Source organism: Pan paniscus, chromosome 2, assembly GCF_029289425.2.
Source record: "Pan paniscus chromosome 2, NHGRI_mPanPan1-v2.0_pri, whole genome shotgun sequence".
Classification (NCBI taxonomy): domain Eukaryota; kingdom Metazoa; phylum Chordata; class Mammalia; order Primates; family Hominidae; genus Pan; species Pan paniscus.
Window position 1 is genome coordinate 110,487,768 of NC_085926.1, and position 15,883 is coordinate 110,503,650.

The 15,883-nt window shown below is 39.6% G+C and overlaps 1 protein-coding gene across 2 annotated transcripts in view; it reads right to left on the bottom strand.

Moving 5' to 3' along the window:
• BTLA (B and T lymphocyte associated) overlaps positions 1-15,353 on the bottom strand; it is a 35,760-nt gene extending 20,407 nt beyond the window's left edge. For both annotated transcript variants that reach the window (XM_057301860.1, XM_003825092.5), the window contains exon 1: positions 14,876-15,353. In XM_057301860.1, coding sequence (XP_057157843.1) covers positions 14,876-14,963 — 88 coding nt within the window. In that variant the 5' untranslated portion in view covers positions 14,964-15,353. The remainder of the gene's footprint in view (positions 1-14,875) is intronic.
• Between the last annotated feature and the right edge of the window lie 530 nt (positions 15,354-15,883).

Sequence of the window (15,883 nt, forward strand, 5' to 3'; positions counted from 1 at the left end):
AACACACTGAGCGAATTTGATAGTCCCCCAGTTTTGCTGGTCCTCAGTTTCTTCAAAATAAGATGAAAGGATTGAACTGTAAAAGTAGGAAAGTTCTAACTCACCATCCCCTGACCACACAAACACACACAACTTCACCTTCCTTAATGTGTGACTGAAACTACGAAACCACTTCTAGCCTGCAATTTCTATTCCTATCACAATATATTACCTTTCTATTTAGCCATAGGGCTATCACTTGATGTTAGTGGCACAATTAGACATCACTTCAAGTTCTGTCTTTTGTGACTGTATGCTCCGGAGCAGTGCGCAAAGTGGGTTAGGGGTGGAGAAAAGAGCTAGCTTTTTGTGTTGGTGGCATCACTGATTCACAATAGGATCATGGAAACATTGCAGTTCCTAAATATTCTTATCAGCAGGATAATGATCATTGACAATCACACTGACTGGCACAGGAATTTTTCTTGAATGGAGGAATGAACCGATGATGAATGTAGGCTTGCAAGCAGGCATTAGAAATCAAGAGTACTCCCTCTGTGCACAAACAAGGTATTATAATACCTCCTATCTCTCAGAGGCTAACACTGATGTTTGTAGTGTAAAAATGACACACGAGACAAATAGCACCATTCTATTTTTTTAAATTAATTTATTTTTTTTGAGATGAAGTCTCGCTCTTGTTGCCCAGGCTGGAGTACAGTGATGCAATTTCGGCTCACTGCAGCCTCTGCCTCCCAGGTTCAAGCGATTCTCCTGCCTCAGCCTCCCCGGTGGCTGGGATTACAGGCACCCACAACCATGCCCGGCTAATTTTTGTATTTTTAGTAGAGACGGGGTTTCGCCATGTTAGCCAGGCTGGTCTCGAACTCCTGACCTCAGGTGATCCACCCGCCTCTGCCTCACAAAGTGCTGGGATTACAGGAGTGAGCCACTGGCCTGGCCGACAAATAGCACAATTCTAATTGTCCATCTGACAAGCTCGTTAACACCCCTTTTCTGCCTGTTCTGAATTATGCATATCCATCTTATGATACTTAGGACACACAAAGCTATCCCCCACAAGTTTGTCTTATCAAATAAATATTTCCCGAAGAGGAATAACTATCACAGTTGCTTTTGGCTGTTACTCAACTTCCAATTATCAGTTATTTGATTTCATTTTTTATTTATGTATTTTTTGAGACGGAGTTTTGCTCTTGTTGCCCAGGCTGGAGTGCAATGGAGCAATCTCGGTTCACTGCAACCTCCATCCCCGGGTTCAAGCGATTCTCCTGCCTCAGCCTCCCAAGTAGCCGGAACCATCAGTTATTTTTATTCCTGCTCTTATTATCTCTGCTGTTTTTCTCAAGCATTCATATCTGATGACAGGAAATTTTCAATGCTAAAAATGATTAAAATAAATACATGCAGTAAAAGAATAAAAACTTCTGGCCGGGCACGGTGGCTCACGCCTGTGGTCCCAGACTCTGGGAGGCCGAGGCGGGTGGATCACGAGGTCAGGAGATAGAGACCATCCTGGCTAACACGGTGAAACCCCGTCTCTACTAAAAATACAAAACAAAAAATTAGCCAGGCGTGGTGGCGGGAGCCTGTAGTCCCAGCTGCTCGGGAGACGGAGACAGGAGACTGGCGTGAACCCGGGAGGCGGAGCTTGCAATGAGCCTAGATGGCGCCGCTGCACTCCAGCCTGGGTGACAGAGCGAGACTCCATCTCAAAAAACAAACCAACAAACAAAGAATAAAAACTTCTACTCCCCCCCAGGCTCTTATATAATGAAATATCCCTTGTTAAGTCACTATAGGTTTAGAAATTCTTTCATTTTTAAAATTTTTATCAAAACCACTAGTGGTATATATATTCCACGATCAGGTGGTACCGATGATATTTTATTTTAGGTCTAGAGTACATCATTTGAGCAACCCCTTTCTCTATACATAAAAATATTTTCAGAAATAATCATGAGATAAAACAAGTAATAAAATGGCCAGAAAAGAAATACAGACAATGAATATTTTCTTGTGCTGAACTTCATGTATAAAACCATACAAATGAAAAACTGTTTTAAAAAAATTAAAATACAAAAAAAGAAAAATGCACAGGTATTTATTCAATCATTTTTATATCCACCTAAACAGTATGAACTTTGATTCTTTAGTTATAGTCTGATATAATAGTTTATGTAAATAATTGTCCAATAACTAATAAATGGATTGTATTAAAACTGAAATTCTGCAAAGATACAATTTAGGTAACTACTAAATTGTAACACTAAAGTTTTATTTTCTAAAGTTAGTTTTAAAACAACATTAAAAAAATTCAATTGTAAAAATATTAATCAATCTAACATTTTATGCATGAAATAAAGTTGCCAAGCCAAAGATTTTATACATCACAGTTTGTATCCTTTTCACTGTTTTAAATTTTAAACACAAATAAAAATTCAAGAAGTTTGCACCAAATGACAAAAATGAAACAGCTCCTGTTCTGCTTCTTTGTCTCAGCATTCTCTGTGGTATTATTGTTTATTTAAAATTGAATGTTGAAAGGCCGGAGTATGTAGTACCACAGAGACTGAGGACACAAAGTGTCCCTGGAGGAAACTGGAGTGATCCTGGACCTTATAAATTTGCTATCAAAATGGACACAAGTAGCTGAATTGTATATGTCCAAGGCCAGCTCTATAACTGGGAAGTTCTCTGAGTTAACTTGCAAGTAGAATGCAATGTTTGTCAAATGATATATACTACAAATGTGCTAATTTGAAGTTTACATATATATCATAAAACTCAACAGTAACCATAGTATTTAGAACTTAGACCAAAAATATTTTGAAGGGTAAATATTTCACCTCTGACATTATTCATGTTTGCTAGTATGTGGTGATAATTAAAAGGAAACCGGCCGGGCGTGGTGACTCATGCCTGTAATTCCAGCACTTTGGGAGGCCAGGGCGGGCGGATCACCAGAGGTCGGGAGTTTGAGACCAGCCTAACCAACATGGAGAAACCCTGTCTCTATTAAAAAATACAAAATTAGCTGGGTATGGTGACGCATGCCTGTAATCCCAGCTACTCAGGAGGCTGAGGCAGGAGAATCGCTTGAACCCAGGAGGCGGAGGTTGCTGTGAGCTGAGATCGTGCCATTGCACTCCAGCCTGGGCAACAAGAGCGAAGTTCTGTGTCAAAAAAAAAAGGAAATCAACTTTTAGTTGTTTTTAAATTCAATACAGACAATGGACCCACTTGTTCACACCCAGGAGTCTGGATATCCCACTGTCCTTGACACATTAGTAACGAGACAGTTTCTAGCACAAAGAAGAGGCTGAAAGTCTTACACCACTTTTCAATTTTGCCATTAGATTTTTGTTGTATTATCTTGGATATGATATAATCTCTCAGAGCTTTCAGATCCCTCAAGAGGAAGACAGTTTTTCTGGCTGGGTCAATCAGGAAAGGCTTCATGGGGGAAGATAAATCTCTTTCTTCCTCCAAGCCAACCCCCAGGCAAATTTGGTCCTCCTCTCATTATCACAGTATAATACCATCATCTACCTAATCACATTAGCCAGAACCTGGGGAGCCCTCTTAGTCTCCTTCCTTGTCACCATCCCATTCCATCAGCCACGAAGTTCAATTGATTCAGGATGGAAAATGTCTTCCATATTTGTTTCCATGACACTGCCTTAATTTGGATCTCATTCTGTTTCATGTGGATTATTGTCACAGCGTACCAAATGGTCTTCTACATTCCAAACTTGGCCTTGTTTCCCTCCCTCCACCTCAATTCTCCACATCACTGTCACAGTTTCCATTTTCTTTTCTCTTTTTTTTTTTTTTGAGACAGAGTCTCGCTCTGTCGCCCAGGCTGGAGTGCAGTGGCGCAATCTCCGCTCACTGCAAGCCCCGCCTCCCGGGTTCACGCCATTCTCCTGCCTCAGCCTCCCGAGTAGCTGGGACTACAGGTGCCCACCACCACGCCTGGCTAATTTTTTGTATTTTTAGTAGAGACGGGGTTTTACCTGGTTAACCAGGATGGTCTCAATCTCCTGACCTCGTGATCCACCCGCCTCGGGCTCCCAAAGTCCTGGGATTACAGGCGTGAGCCACCGCGCTGGGCCTAGCCCAGTAAGTTTATGCAAACTTACCATACCCTCATATCCCCACTCCCTAGCAAATGTCTGATGCTATTTTGTGTGAGATGCATCACTCCTTTTTTGTTGTTGTTGTTGAGACGGTGTCTCGCTCTGTCACCCAGGCTGGAGTGCAGTGGCGCGATCTTAGCTCACTGCAACCTCCACCCACCGGGTTCAAGCAATTCTCCTGCCTCAGCCTCCGGAGTAGCTGGGAATACAGGCACCTGCCACTGCGCCCAGGGAATTTTTGTATTTTTAGTAGAGATGGGGATTCACCATGTTGGCCAGGCTGGTCTTGAACTCCTGACTTTGTGTTCCACCCGCCTCGGCCTCCCAAAGTGCTAGTATTACAGGCATGAGCCACCGCACCCAGCCGACATGCATCACTCTTTATAACTACATATGTGTTCATGTTTCTGTCTTCTATCTAGTCTGCTACTTCCTTGATGGTGTGTTACCTTGCTATGTAGTACTGGTTGCACAGCAGAGACAGCTAAGCCCTTAGAGAGGTGGGCTAAAAGGCACTGAGGTGAAGAACATATGCAGCTCAACATACCTTACAGTGGTTAAGTTATAACTACTAAAGAAAAGCTAGACTTTACAAGTATTCAGTTTGAAAAGGCCTGATTTATGTCCACTCAGGGGTGGATATTAAAAATATTTAACAAGTGACACTCCATGGCCATCCAGCTACACAGACCAGCTGATCAGAAAGGAGTGCCAGCCACAAACAACTGTATAGTCTCGTAACTCCCAGCTGAGCAAGTGTAGTTGCTGAGCTGAAGAGAGTAGGTAATTTTTGAAACCAATCAGCCATTAAAAAAAAAGAGGGTTATGATTATGAATATTTTGTAAAATATCATTATTTCTTATTTTTAAATACCATATGTTTTGATTATAACCATTATCATGAGGAAAATCTCACCTGAGTTTCACTATGTCTCCATTGAAAAATTCTTACAAATTTATGGAAACTTCAAAGTGGTTGCAACCATTGAAAGAAATGAATGACTGTAATGAATGCAGATTGCCTTAACTTGACCTAAGAAAGTGTCAGAGTTTAACATAGAAATTAAACAAATGATTTTTTGAGAAACTAAAATGATTACTAACGGTATAATAAACCAATAATTTTCTGTGACATCAACCAGGATTTTAGCTTCTATCAGAAAATACTATCACAGACAAACAACAAGCAAACCAAAACTTCAGACGCATGCTGGGGAGGCTACAGAAGGAATGAAGTCTTTACACTCAGGAGCAAAAAGGCCTCCAGATGTTATGTTCTGCCTTACTTTAGAAGGCTGGAATGGTAGAGAGGAGGGGAGAGATGATGGCCACCAGGGAAGGGAAATAATCTGTCTCGCAAATCTTCCCTTGAAATTAGAGTTTAGGGATCCCACAAGGCAGTGGTTTGTACATAGTCAGGGCAAATCCACACACAGCAATAGCAGCCATGGAACTATACTTCAAGGATCTTGGGAGGACATTGACTTGCATACCTTGGGAAATCACACGGACGACATCAGAAAACCCAGGTAGCATACTTTCCCATCATAAACTAGCTGACATACACTCACAAAATCAGAAATGTGGTGACATGAAGTTAGGGTGGGGGAGTTCCACCTCATATAGAAAGTATTCATTTAATGTATTATGTAATGTCTATTAAAGGTATTACTTTAACTCTGTGGTAAATAAACCACTCCATAAGTCAGATATTCTCAGAAGTACTAGGAATACCTGGAGAAAATTAAGTAAGTATGATACACCCAAACATATGTTAAAATCAAAGCTTCTTTTGTAAAAGTGACTATTGTTACTTTAAGGAAAACCCTGTGATTGTTCTCACGAGTACAATGAAAACTGACTGGCCCTCAGTCCCTTCTGTAAAATGAAAGTATATTTACATACGTCTTTCCTGAAAAACAACACTAAAGATACAGATCATAGACAATACAGATCACAGACAAGGATGTAGTATGCAATAGTAGATTTAACTTATTCTCTGTGGATATTACCTGATATTGGTCTTTAGACAAGAAGAGCCATTTTCTCCCTGGGTAAACACACACACACACACACACACACACAATGTAAAATTTCCTTCACAAAAATGGAACTGGAAAGTATTAATGCCAAGAATACACAGGGCATAAATCTACATTCATGCCCATTATTAAAAAAACAACAACAACCATGAAACAAGAAAATTGAGAGCATTTTCACAATCATCTTTTATTATTATTTCCTCTTAAAAATCCGCTTCTTATAAAAACATATCTTCTTATATTCATTTATGAAATTTTTCTTTAAGTTTACTTTCATATGGTATTAGCACACTTTAAAGCAATTTCTTCTACAGTTAGAATTTCTCATTATTAGTGTAGTATGACTATTTGGCAAGTAAATTTGAAGACTGATCTCTTCAATGCAGTTGTATTGAGCCACTGAAGACTTTAAGCTCTGTATCTCTTGATTTTATGATGTTTGAAATAATTCTGAACTTGTTTTGTCTAAAATCAGTCATTCTAGTATTTGTCATTGCTTTTTCCGACATTTAGCAAAGCTTACAAAGTCCCCATGTCATTTCCTCTCCTTGAGATATTTAAGAGTAGAACAAGAAGAGAACCTTAGAGGTCATGAGGTCAGATGCCCAATGGAAAGTTTAAGTTACATTTAGGAGATCACCTCTAGAATCAGTGCTACACATTCTTTGCCACTTGCCCACAAGTACACTCCACCTCACATTATCTATACACTGTAGACCCAACCTAGATCCATCTTAACAGGAGGAAAAAAAGAATATGACTAATATTTTCAAAGTTCTTATTATGAGGTAGGCACTTTTAGATACCAAACATGTATTGTTTCATTTGACCCTCACAATGATTTTATGAGGGAATTACTATTATGGCCTTTATTTTTAAGTTGAGGAAACTGGGTATTAGAGAATATAAGCCACTTGCCCAAGATCACCAGCTGGTAGGAGGAAGAGTCAAGGCTAGGACTTTAACCCAGGCGTGGCTAACTCCAAAGCACAAGCTCTTATCCAGTAGGGTTGTTGTGAAAGCAAATGAGAACATATAGGAAATATTCTTAGCACTATGCTTGGCACATAACAACAACATGAAGTACCAGATATTATTATGTTTTCTGATAGGATGAATTTAGGGAAATCACACAGAAGTTGAGTCATTGTCCAGAGGTGTAAAGCCTATGAATGGTAAAGACAAGATGGAAACACAGAAGGCTCTGCTGTGAAAAATTACCCCCAACAACCATTCTAGGGATCAGCAGTGGTGCATAATAACTAGTATATACACCAGGCAAAAATATATCTATATAATAGAGAGAAGAAAGGCAGCACATCCAATATAAGCATGCTCTTCTTTTATGTGGGAGAGGAAACTCTACAGAAATATATTAACCAGCAAGGCTTGCCTTGGTCAAAACTAGAATATTGAAAAAAACTTTGTCCTTTGATAATTTTCTAAGCTTCCTTTCAGGACTTCTTCATTACATCTCTGCCAAGTCACAAATGTCCCCTTGCAGATCTACCCTATTGGTCACTGACTTTGCTTCTCTAGGCCAGAGGATTCATATGCATTGCACTCCTTAGAGCCCTGTCTACTCTGTGTAACAAGGATGAGTTTCTGGTGGTTTTAGTTGGTCAACATGTAATTATCGCCCTTGAATAGTAAAAGCTTCTAGTCAACTTAATGAGTCCTAAAGAACAATGATTTATGATGACAATGTAGAGAATAGCTCTGGTCCAGAGAGACTTTGATTGCCTGTTACACATAGGCCCTGTCCTTCAGAGAGGCTAAATTTTCCACCTTTGTCACAGGGACTTCAGGAAGAAACATAGGGCAGCAAATGTAGACAGCATACCTGAGAAGCTGTTGACAGTAGCATCAGTGAGTGCCTCTGGCATTTGATCAGAAACCAACATAAGTATTTCTAAATATTGACTTCAGTGGAAGGATGGTTACTTGTGATGTTCAGATTAAGTGTGACTTATGTATTATGATTGGAAAGGGAAAGTCCATCTCTACTTTCTTCCCAGATACTTCCTCACATCTCTAATACATTCTACCACAGACATCACACTGAGATTCAGTGGCATTTTCAAAGCCCTTGAAGATACTAAACAATACTTATGTGGACAGAATCTGCTAAATGTCTGCCAATATTAATTCTCATCTTCTAATATTATAGACGAAAATGGAGTGGGGCCATAACCCCCCAGATAAAAATCTCAATGCCCCAGCCTCCCTTGTAGCCAAATACTGGATAATAGGCCATTTGTGATGTGTGTGAGTTCCAGGTTGTGCTTATAAGACGAACATGGTTATCAAGAAGGCAGAAAAGAGAAATTAAAGAGCTCTGCCAGCTAAACTTGGTGTTTTCCTGGGACTGATCTAACACTCTTCTGGACTCTGTTCTAAGTGAATCTCAAATTGTATGACACCTCTGCATGCATACACACAGACACATGCTGCACACAAGCCACTTCTTCCATTGAGATAAACATGTAAATCAGGTCCATAACCGTGAGAGTATACCAGAAAGGTACAAAATATTGAGCTTATTTTGAGGTAACAGAATGGAGAATATTAGAACAGTGAAGCAAATCGCATATGATACAATTCACTGACACAATACAACTCAAGCGCATGATTCTCAAACACTATTAGCTTTTCTTGGTGACCAAGGATAAGAGTAGATAATGCTTTTGGCATTTTTCTCACAAAGTCTTCATGACAAAAATGCCAAAAGCAATTGCAACAAACTGAAGAACTTCTGCACAGCAAAAGAAACTCTCATCAGAGCAAAAAGGCAACCTACAGAATGGGAGAAAATTTTTGCAATCTACCCATCTGAAAAAGGCCTAATATCCAGAATTTACAAGAAACTTAAATAAGTTTACAAGAAAAAAACAAACAACCGCATCAAAAAGTGGGCAAAGGATATGAACAGACAGTTCTCTCTCTTTTTTTTTTGGAGACAGAGTCTCACTCTGTTACCCAGCTGGAGTGCAGTGGTGCAACCTGGTTCACTGCAACTTCAGTCTCCTGGGTTCAAGCAATTCTGCCTCAGCCTCCCAAGTAGCTGGTCTTACAGGCGTGTCCCACCACGCCCAGCTAATTTTTGTATTTTTAGTACAGACAGGGTTTCACTATGTTGGCCAGACTGCTCTTGAACTCCTGACCTCAAATGACCTGCCCTCCTCAGCTTCCTGAAGTGCTGGGATTACAGGCGAGAGCCACTACACCCAGCCTAAACAGACACTTCTCAAAAGAAGACACTGGCTGGGCGCGGTGGCTCACACCTGTAATCCCAGCACTTTGGGAGGCCAAGACAGGCGGATCATGAGGTCAGGAGATCAAGACCATCCTGACTAACACGGTGAAACCCTCTGTACTAAAAATACAAAAAATTAGCCAGGCGTGGTGGCAGCCGCCTGTAGTCCCAGCTACTCGGGAGGCTGAGGCAGGAGAATGGCATGAGCCCGGGAGGCGGAGCTTGCAGTGAGCGGAGATTGCACCACTGCACTCCAGCCTGGGCGACAGAGCGAGACTCTATCTCAAAAAGAAAAAGAAGACATTTATGCAGCCAACAAACATAAGAATAAAAGCTCAACACTGATCGTCAGAGAAATGCAAATCAAAACCACAAGGAGATAACATCTCACACCAGTCAGAATGGCGATTATTAAAAAGTCAGGAAACAATAGGTGCTGGCAAGGCTGTGGAGAATTAGGAACGCTTTTACACTGTTGGTGGGAGTGTAAATTAGTTCAACCATTGTGGAAGACAGTATGGCGATTCCTCGATCTAGAACCAGAAATACCATTTGACCCAGCAATCCCATTACTGGGTATATACTCAAAGGAATATAAATCATTCTACTATAAAGACACATGCACACGTATGTTTATTGCAGCACTATTTACAATAGCAAAGACACGGAACCAACCCAAATGCCCATCAATGATAGACTGGAAAAAGAAAATGTGGTACATATACACCATGGAATACTATGCAGACATAAAAAAGAATGAGATCATGCCCTTTGCAGGGAAATGGATGAAGCTGGAATCCATCATCCTCAGCAAACTAACACAGGAACAGAAAACCAAACACTGTATGTTCTCACTCATAAGTGGAAGTTGAAAATGAGAATATATGGACACAGAGAGGGGAATAACACAAACCAGAGCCTGTTGGGGAGTAGGGGGAGAGGAGAGGGAACTTAGAGGATGGGTCAATAGGTTAAGCAAACCATCATGGCACACGTATACCGATGTAACAAACCTGTACGTTTCTGCACATGTATCCTGTTTTCCTTTTTTAGAAGAAATAAAGAAAAAAAAAGAGTAGATAATAATATCAAGAGTAATTTATAGAAGACTTTTGTGAACTCCAAATTTTTATTTGTGGTTGATTCCCAATTGTCACCCAATGTTACTTTAACGGGACTATTAAACTAATGAAATGTTGGACTAAAAGAAAAAAAATTAGCTAAATATACACAGCACTGAATGGCATGCCATGCACTATTCTAAGTGTTTTACGGAATTAATTCACTTAATAGTCACAACAACCTTATAAGATTATTCTCCCATTTTTTTAGATGAGAAAACTGAGAACCAGAGATTTTATAGTCACAAAACCATTAAATGGCAGACATAGGATACTAATCCATGGAGTCTGGCTTTAGAGTCCCTGATCTTAGCCACCATACCACACAGCTTCTCCAAGGAAAAAAGAAAATGATTATTTTTTGGACCTGATTACAAATGCCTGTAAATATTTTTCTTTTGACAATTCTGAATTCTACATAAAGATGAAACTCACAAATAATGGAAATTAAGTAGGAAAGTCCCAATGAGGCAAGATAAATAGTTTTGACGTCAACTTTACAATAGAGGAAACTTTGGTAGTAGGACAGAGGAAGCAAGAAATTTAAAAACTTCTCTGTGATAGGAAAAGTATATTCAAGGCTGCAATGAGCACAAGGTTAATCTTTTCATGCTTTAATTCAAGAAGTCCTGTAACCACAGAATGCATTCCTAAACATTTATTTAATATATGGCAGGCATTGTTGTGACAATACATAGGCACTTGGCAGAAGACAGAGCTCTATCTCTAGCATTCCTCCATATGCACATTTCAATAGGAACAAGTAGCTGAAGCCATAGAAATATGCCTTATAAAGATACTGTGCTACAAAACCTGAACTTCAAGGAATGATATTTTTTGACCCAAAGATATGGCCAGTTTGTGGTAGAGCAAAACAATCTGTGTGGGATGTGGAACACGGTGTTTAAAAGCTGGTCCATGGACCATACTGGCCCATCATAATAAAGGGAAAAAAATGACACAAGCCAGACCAAAATGGAGACATAGCCCTAACCACTGTATTCTCAAAAGAGCCAGAATACAGGTGTCCTTCCCTTACTGAACCAGACTAGGATTGCTTTTTTTAAAAATCACAATAACCAGTAATCAATCAAACAGTTCCAACTGCCTTTATTCTGCATCATATATGGTGTTGGTGATACCCAGACATTAACTGCAGTGTTCCTGCCTGCCTAAAGGTGGAATCCTTGGTTGAACCTCAACTGAACTAGGGTCTAGGGCAGCCTCAGACAAATGGTCCAGGATGACAGGGCAGACAATGGACAGAGACACTTCCACTTGCAGTCTAGATCTTGCCAGCATGATCTGCCCATGAAGGGAAGGTATTGACATTTTTATTACTTCTATTAGGACAGAAACTGTATGCCACACACTGAGGGGCAAGTTTCTCTAATTTTTTAGAGAAACACAAAAAGTAAGCAAGCATACTTTTGTAATAAAGAAGGACCTTAAACAGGAAGTTTGTAGAGAACATTACATTTTTTCCAGCCTTATTATATATGCAGCCTCACTCCTAGGAACAAGGACACGGATCTCACATTGCTTTGAAGTAGGGGGAAAAATCTTCAAAGGCTATCTTTAAACACTTTGAAAATGTATTACTGTAAAGAACTCAGCAATTAAGTAAATCACAGGAAATCCCCAAGATATAAGGTAGTTAATGTGGTTTTAAGAAATGGAGCCATCAGCTCTGCCTGGGAGAACAAATTTCACCAAATGTTCCTTCTCTTAACCTATAGCTTTAATTTAATGCAACTGCTGCTGCAATCCATTATATCAACTGGTAAATATCTGACCAGTACTTCACTCAAGGCTTTCCCTTTTTTTTTGGAGTGCAGTGGTGTGATCTCAGCTCACTGCAACCTCTGCCTCCTGGGTTCAAGCTATTCTCCTGTCTCGGCCTCCCGAGTAGCTGGGACTACAGGCACCTCCCAACACACCCAGCAAATTTTTATATTTTTAGTAGAGATGGGGTTTCACCATGTTGACCAGTCTGGTCTTAAACTCCTGACCTCAGGTGATATGCCCGTCTTGGCTTCCCAAAGTGCTGGGACTAAAGGCTAGAGCCATGGCTCCCAGCCATATTTCATTTTCTGAAGAATTTGATTCACTATATTTTGGGTTAAATATATTGCAAAATATATTGTACTTATTTATTTTATTTTTAACTTTAAAAACTCAACTATTTTAAATAATAATGTTAAAACATAATTCTCATTTAATTACATGGAGGTTGCATGGTGAAAATAATTTAGGAAAAATACCACTAACATTTACTGAGCTTTAAATACGTGCACTTACTATGCGAGGCACTTTACCCATATTATTGCATTTACAGTCTTCACAGCAGCCCCATAATTTAGGTACAATTATTACCTGTATTGTACAAATGAGGAAACTAAAGAGAAGAGACTTAATCAACGCCATACAGTAAGTGGCAGAGCCAGTAAATTAACCCAGTTCTAACACCCAAGTTCACTTTTGCAAATGCTAGGTTGCACATTGGGAGAAATAAATGTCTTACCCCACCATCAATGTGGTTTAGCACTGAAACTCATTGTTCTTAATTTCATAGAGAGTAGTTTATGTATCCTTCGAATGGGGAAGAAATCTATTTAATAATATTTGACTCCAGTTGTAGCTATGTGACTGTAGGCATCTGATGGAAGGTGGAAAATTCAGTCAACCATCTAAGCACCTAGTTGACTTAATACTAGATACTTACAAACATAAAGACGTTTGAGTAACTAAGGACTTTTTTACTTTGCACTTGGTTGTATGGCATCCTGGCATCATAGAGACATATTCCAAACTACACAGTTTAAAATTATAGATAGACTTTCCATAGAACCTCAGTGGTCAGATTTTCTAATTTAAAATTGCAGTAGCCAAACTGATAAATGTGTGCTTGTAGGGAATAATAAGACAGAATATTTAAAACCTGAAAAATCGCTGGGCATGGTGGCTCATACCTGTAATCCCAGCACTTTGGGAGGCTGAGGCAGGTGGATCACTTGAGGTCAGGAGCTCCAGACCAGCCTGCCCAACATGCATTGCATCCATAGCTTGGCTGACTTTCTTAAAAAACAGGTTGATGGCAAGAAAAGAGAACTGAGTAGATGTTATAAATAGTTAAGTACAAATCTATCACTACTTCTTGCGAAAATGCTCAGGCTGCCACACTGATGATGAATAGATAGCTCGTTCTTCCCAAACTGAGTGCAGTAGAGTGTTGCAGTGCTCAGCTGGGTAGGACAGATGTTGGATAATTGGGGTTATCCAACATCTCTACTAAAAATACAAAAATTAGCTATGCGTGGTGGAAGGTGCCTGTAATCCCAGCTACTAGGGACGCTGAGGCAGGAGAATAAATTGAACCCGGGAGGAAGAAGAAACGATTGAACCCGGGAGGCAGAGGCTGCAGTGAGGCGGGATCACGCCATTGCACTCCAGCCTGGGTGACGAGAGCAAAACTCTGTCTCAAAAAAATAAAAAAAAAAACCTGAAAAATCACAAGCTTCTGATGAGCCACTCATAGGCTTTTCCTCTTGATAATATGTGGGTTCCTATGCAATATAAGGTAGGAAGCGACTTTACAATAAAAAAGAAATTGCCTTTTTTTGTTTGTTTGTTTTGCCTGTATAAAGTCTTTGCAGGGGTGGCTAAATATCATCTTTGCAGAATCCAACTTATTTTCTGTGTTCAATTGACAACCAAGTAGGAACCATTCCCTTTCAACAAAATAGAAGCAATGACGAAAAGTTCTGCTCCTATATTTTGTAGCATTTTCTCAATCGGTATTCTCAAGGCATACATCCCAATGAAGCAAGTATAGAGATTTTATTTAGAGGCAATATTATTTGAGGGTAACCGTGGAGATATGTATAACTCCGATTATCCAACAACTGTCCTACCCAACTGAGCACTGCAACACTCTACTGCACTCAGTTTGGAAAGAACGAGCTATCTATTCATTATCAGTATGGCAGCCAGAGCATTTTTGCAAGAAGTAGTGATAGATTTGTACTTAACTATTTATAACATCTACTCAGTTCTCTTTTCTTACCATCAACATGTTTTTAAGAAAGTCAGCCAAGCTATTGATGCGATGCCTATGATTAGGCAGGTGAATACTATGTTCTAATTTGGTTTATGCTCTACGATGTCTTCGGTAAGCAAATGTAACAGCTTGGTTTCATCTACGATTACCCACTTCGTATAAACGTTACACCGTACTAAGTTCAACAAGGGAAAATATTGCCTCCAAGACCCCCTGAGAAATAAAACCAGAAATAACCTAAGCAGGTGCCTTACCATGGATGTTCCAGATGTCCAGATATGGGATTAAGAAGAAGACCCAAAATAATTTCCCAGTTCCAAGCATGGCAGGCAATGTCTTCATTTCCTGCACATATCAGTGATGGAAAAACTGCTCAAGTAGAAGGCTTTGCTTCGTCTTCTGAGTGCTGCAGAGTTGGGTCAGTTTACCTACCCCAGTGGCATCTGTGAAATAACTAAAAAAAAAAAAAAGAAGAGAGAGGTGGTAAGAGAGGAGAGTAGGAAGAGCCTGGATGATTTTGTGAAACAAAGTGAACAGAAAGACGATGTGGTACTCTGTTCTGTGGTTTTTGCTTCTTGTTAGGTTGGCTGTTCACTTTCAAACACTCTGATCTGCAAAGCAGCTCAGTCCTTAACTTCTCCTTCCGCTCTACCACGTTTTTGCCCCAGCTTGAGGTTTTTCCTGCACTCAATGTTCAGTGAAATGAGCAATTAAACTTTAAAGAAATCTATATTGTTGCAGTCTTTAAGTTGAGATTTTAATCAAATTAAGGTCAGGAAATTTATGGTAAAACTATCAATGGTAAGTATACATTTTCCCCTTTGTGATTATGAAACTTCTTTTATGTAAAAGATTTTAGGTTTCTTTTTTTTCCTGTACATGTCACGGTAAGATGAGGATGCTTATTGTCATTAAACCAGTGAAGATTTATCTCAGGTTATGGAGAAAATGAGTGACAGGAAGCACTTCCTCAACAGAAGAAGGAAGAGCAGCCGTCTTTAATCTGTGGATACATATCAGTGGAACAAGATCATCATTAATATTGGCTACATGTTCTCTCTAGATAATAAAGTTCTAATCTAAAGGAGATCTTGAATATCAATTAAAGGAAATTTCCATTTTAAACATTCTTCATGCAGTTGTTGTCTCGATGAAGTAGAATAGAAACAGTAAAGGAAGAAATGGAAAAGTTCAAGATCAGATAGCACAGGCCACCATAGGACTGTTTTCTCCACATCCACTTGTAATAATTAGCTTAGCTT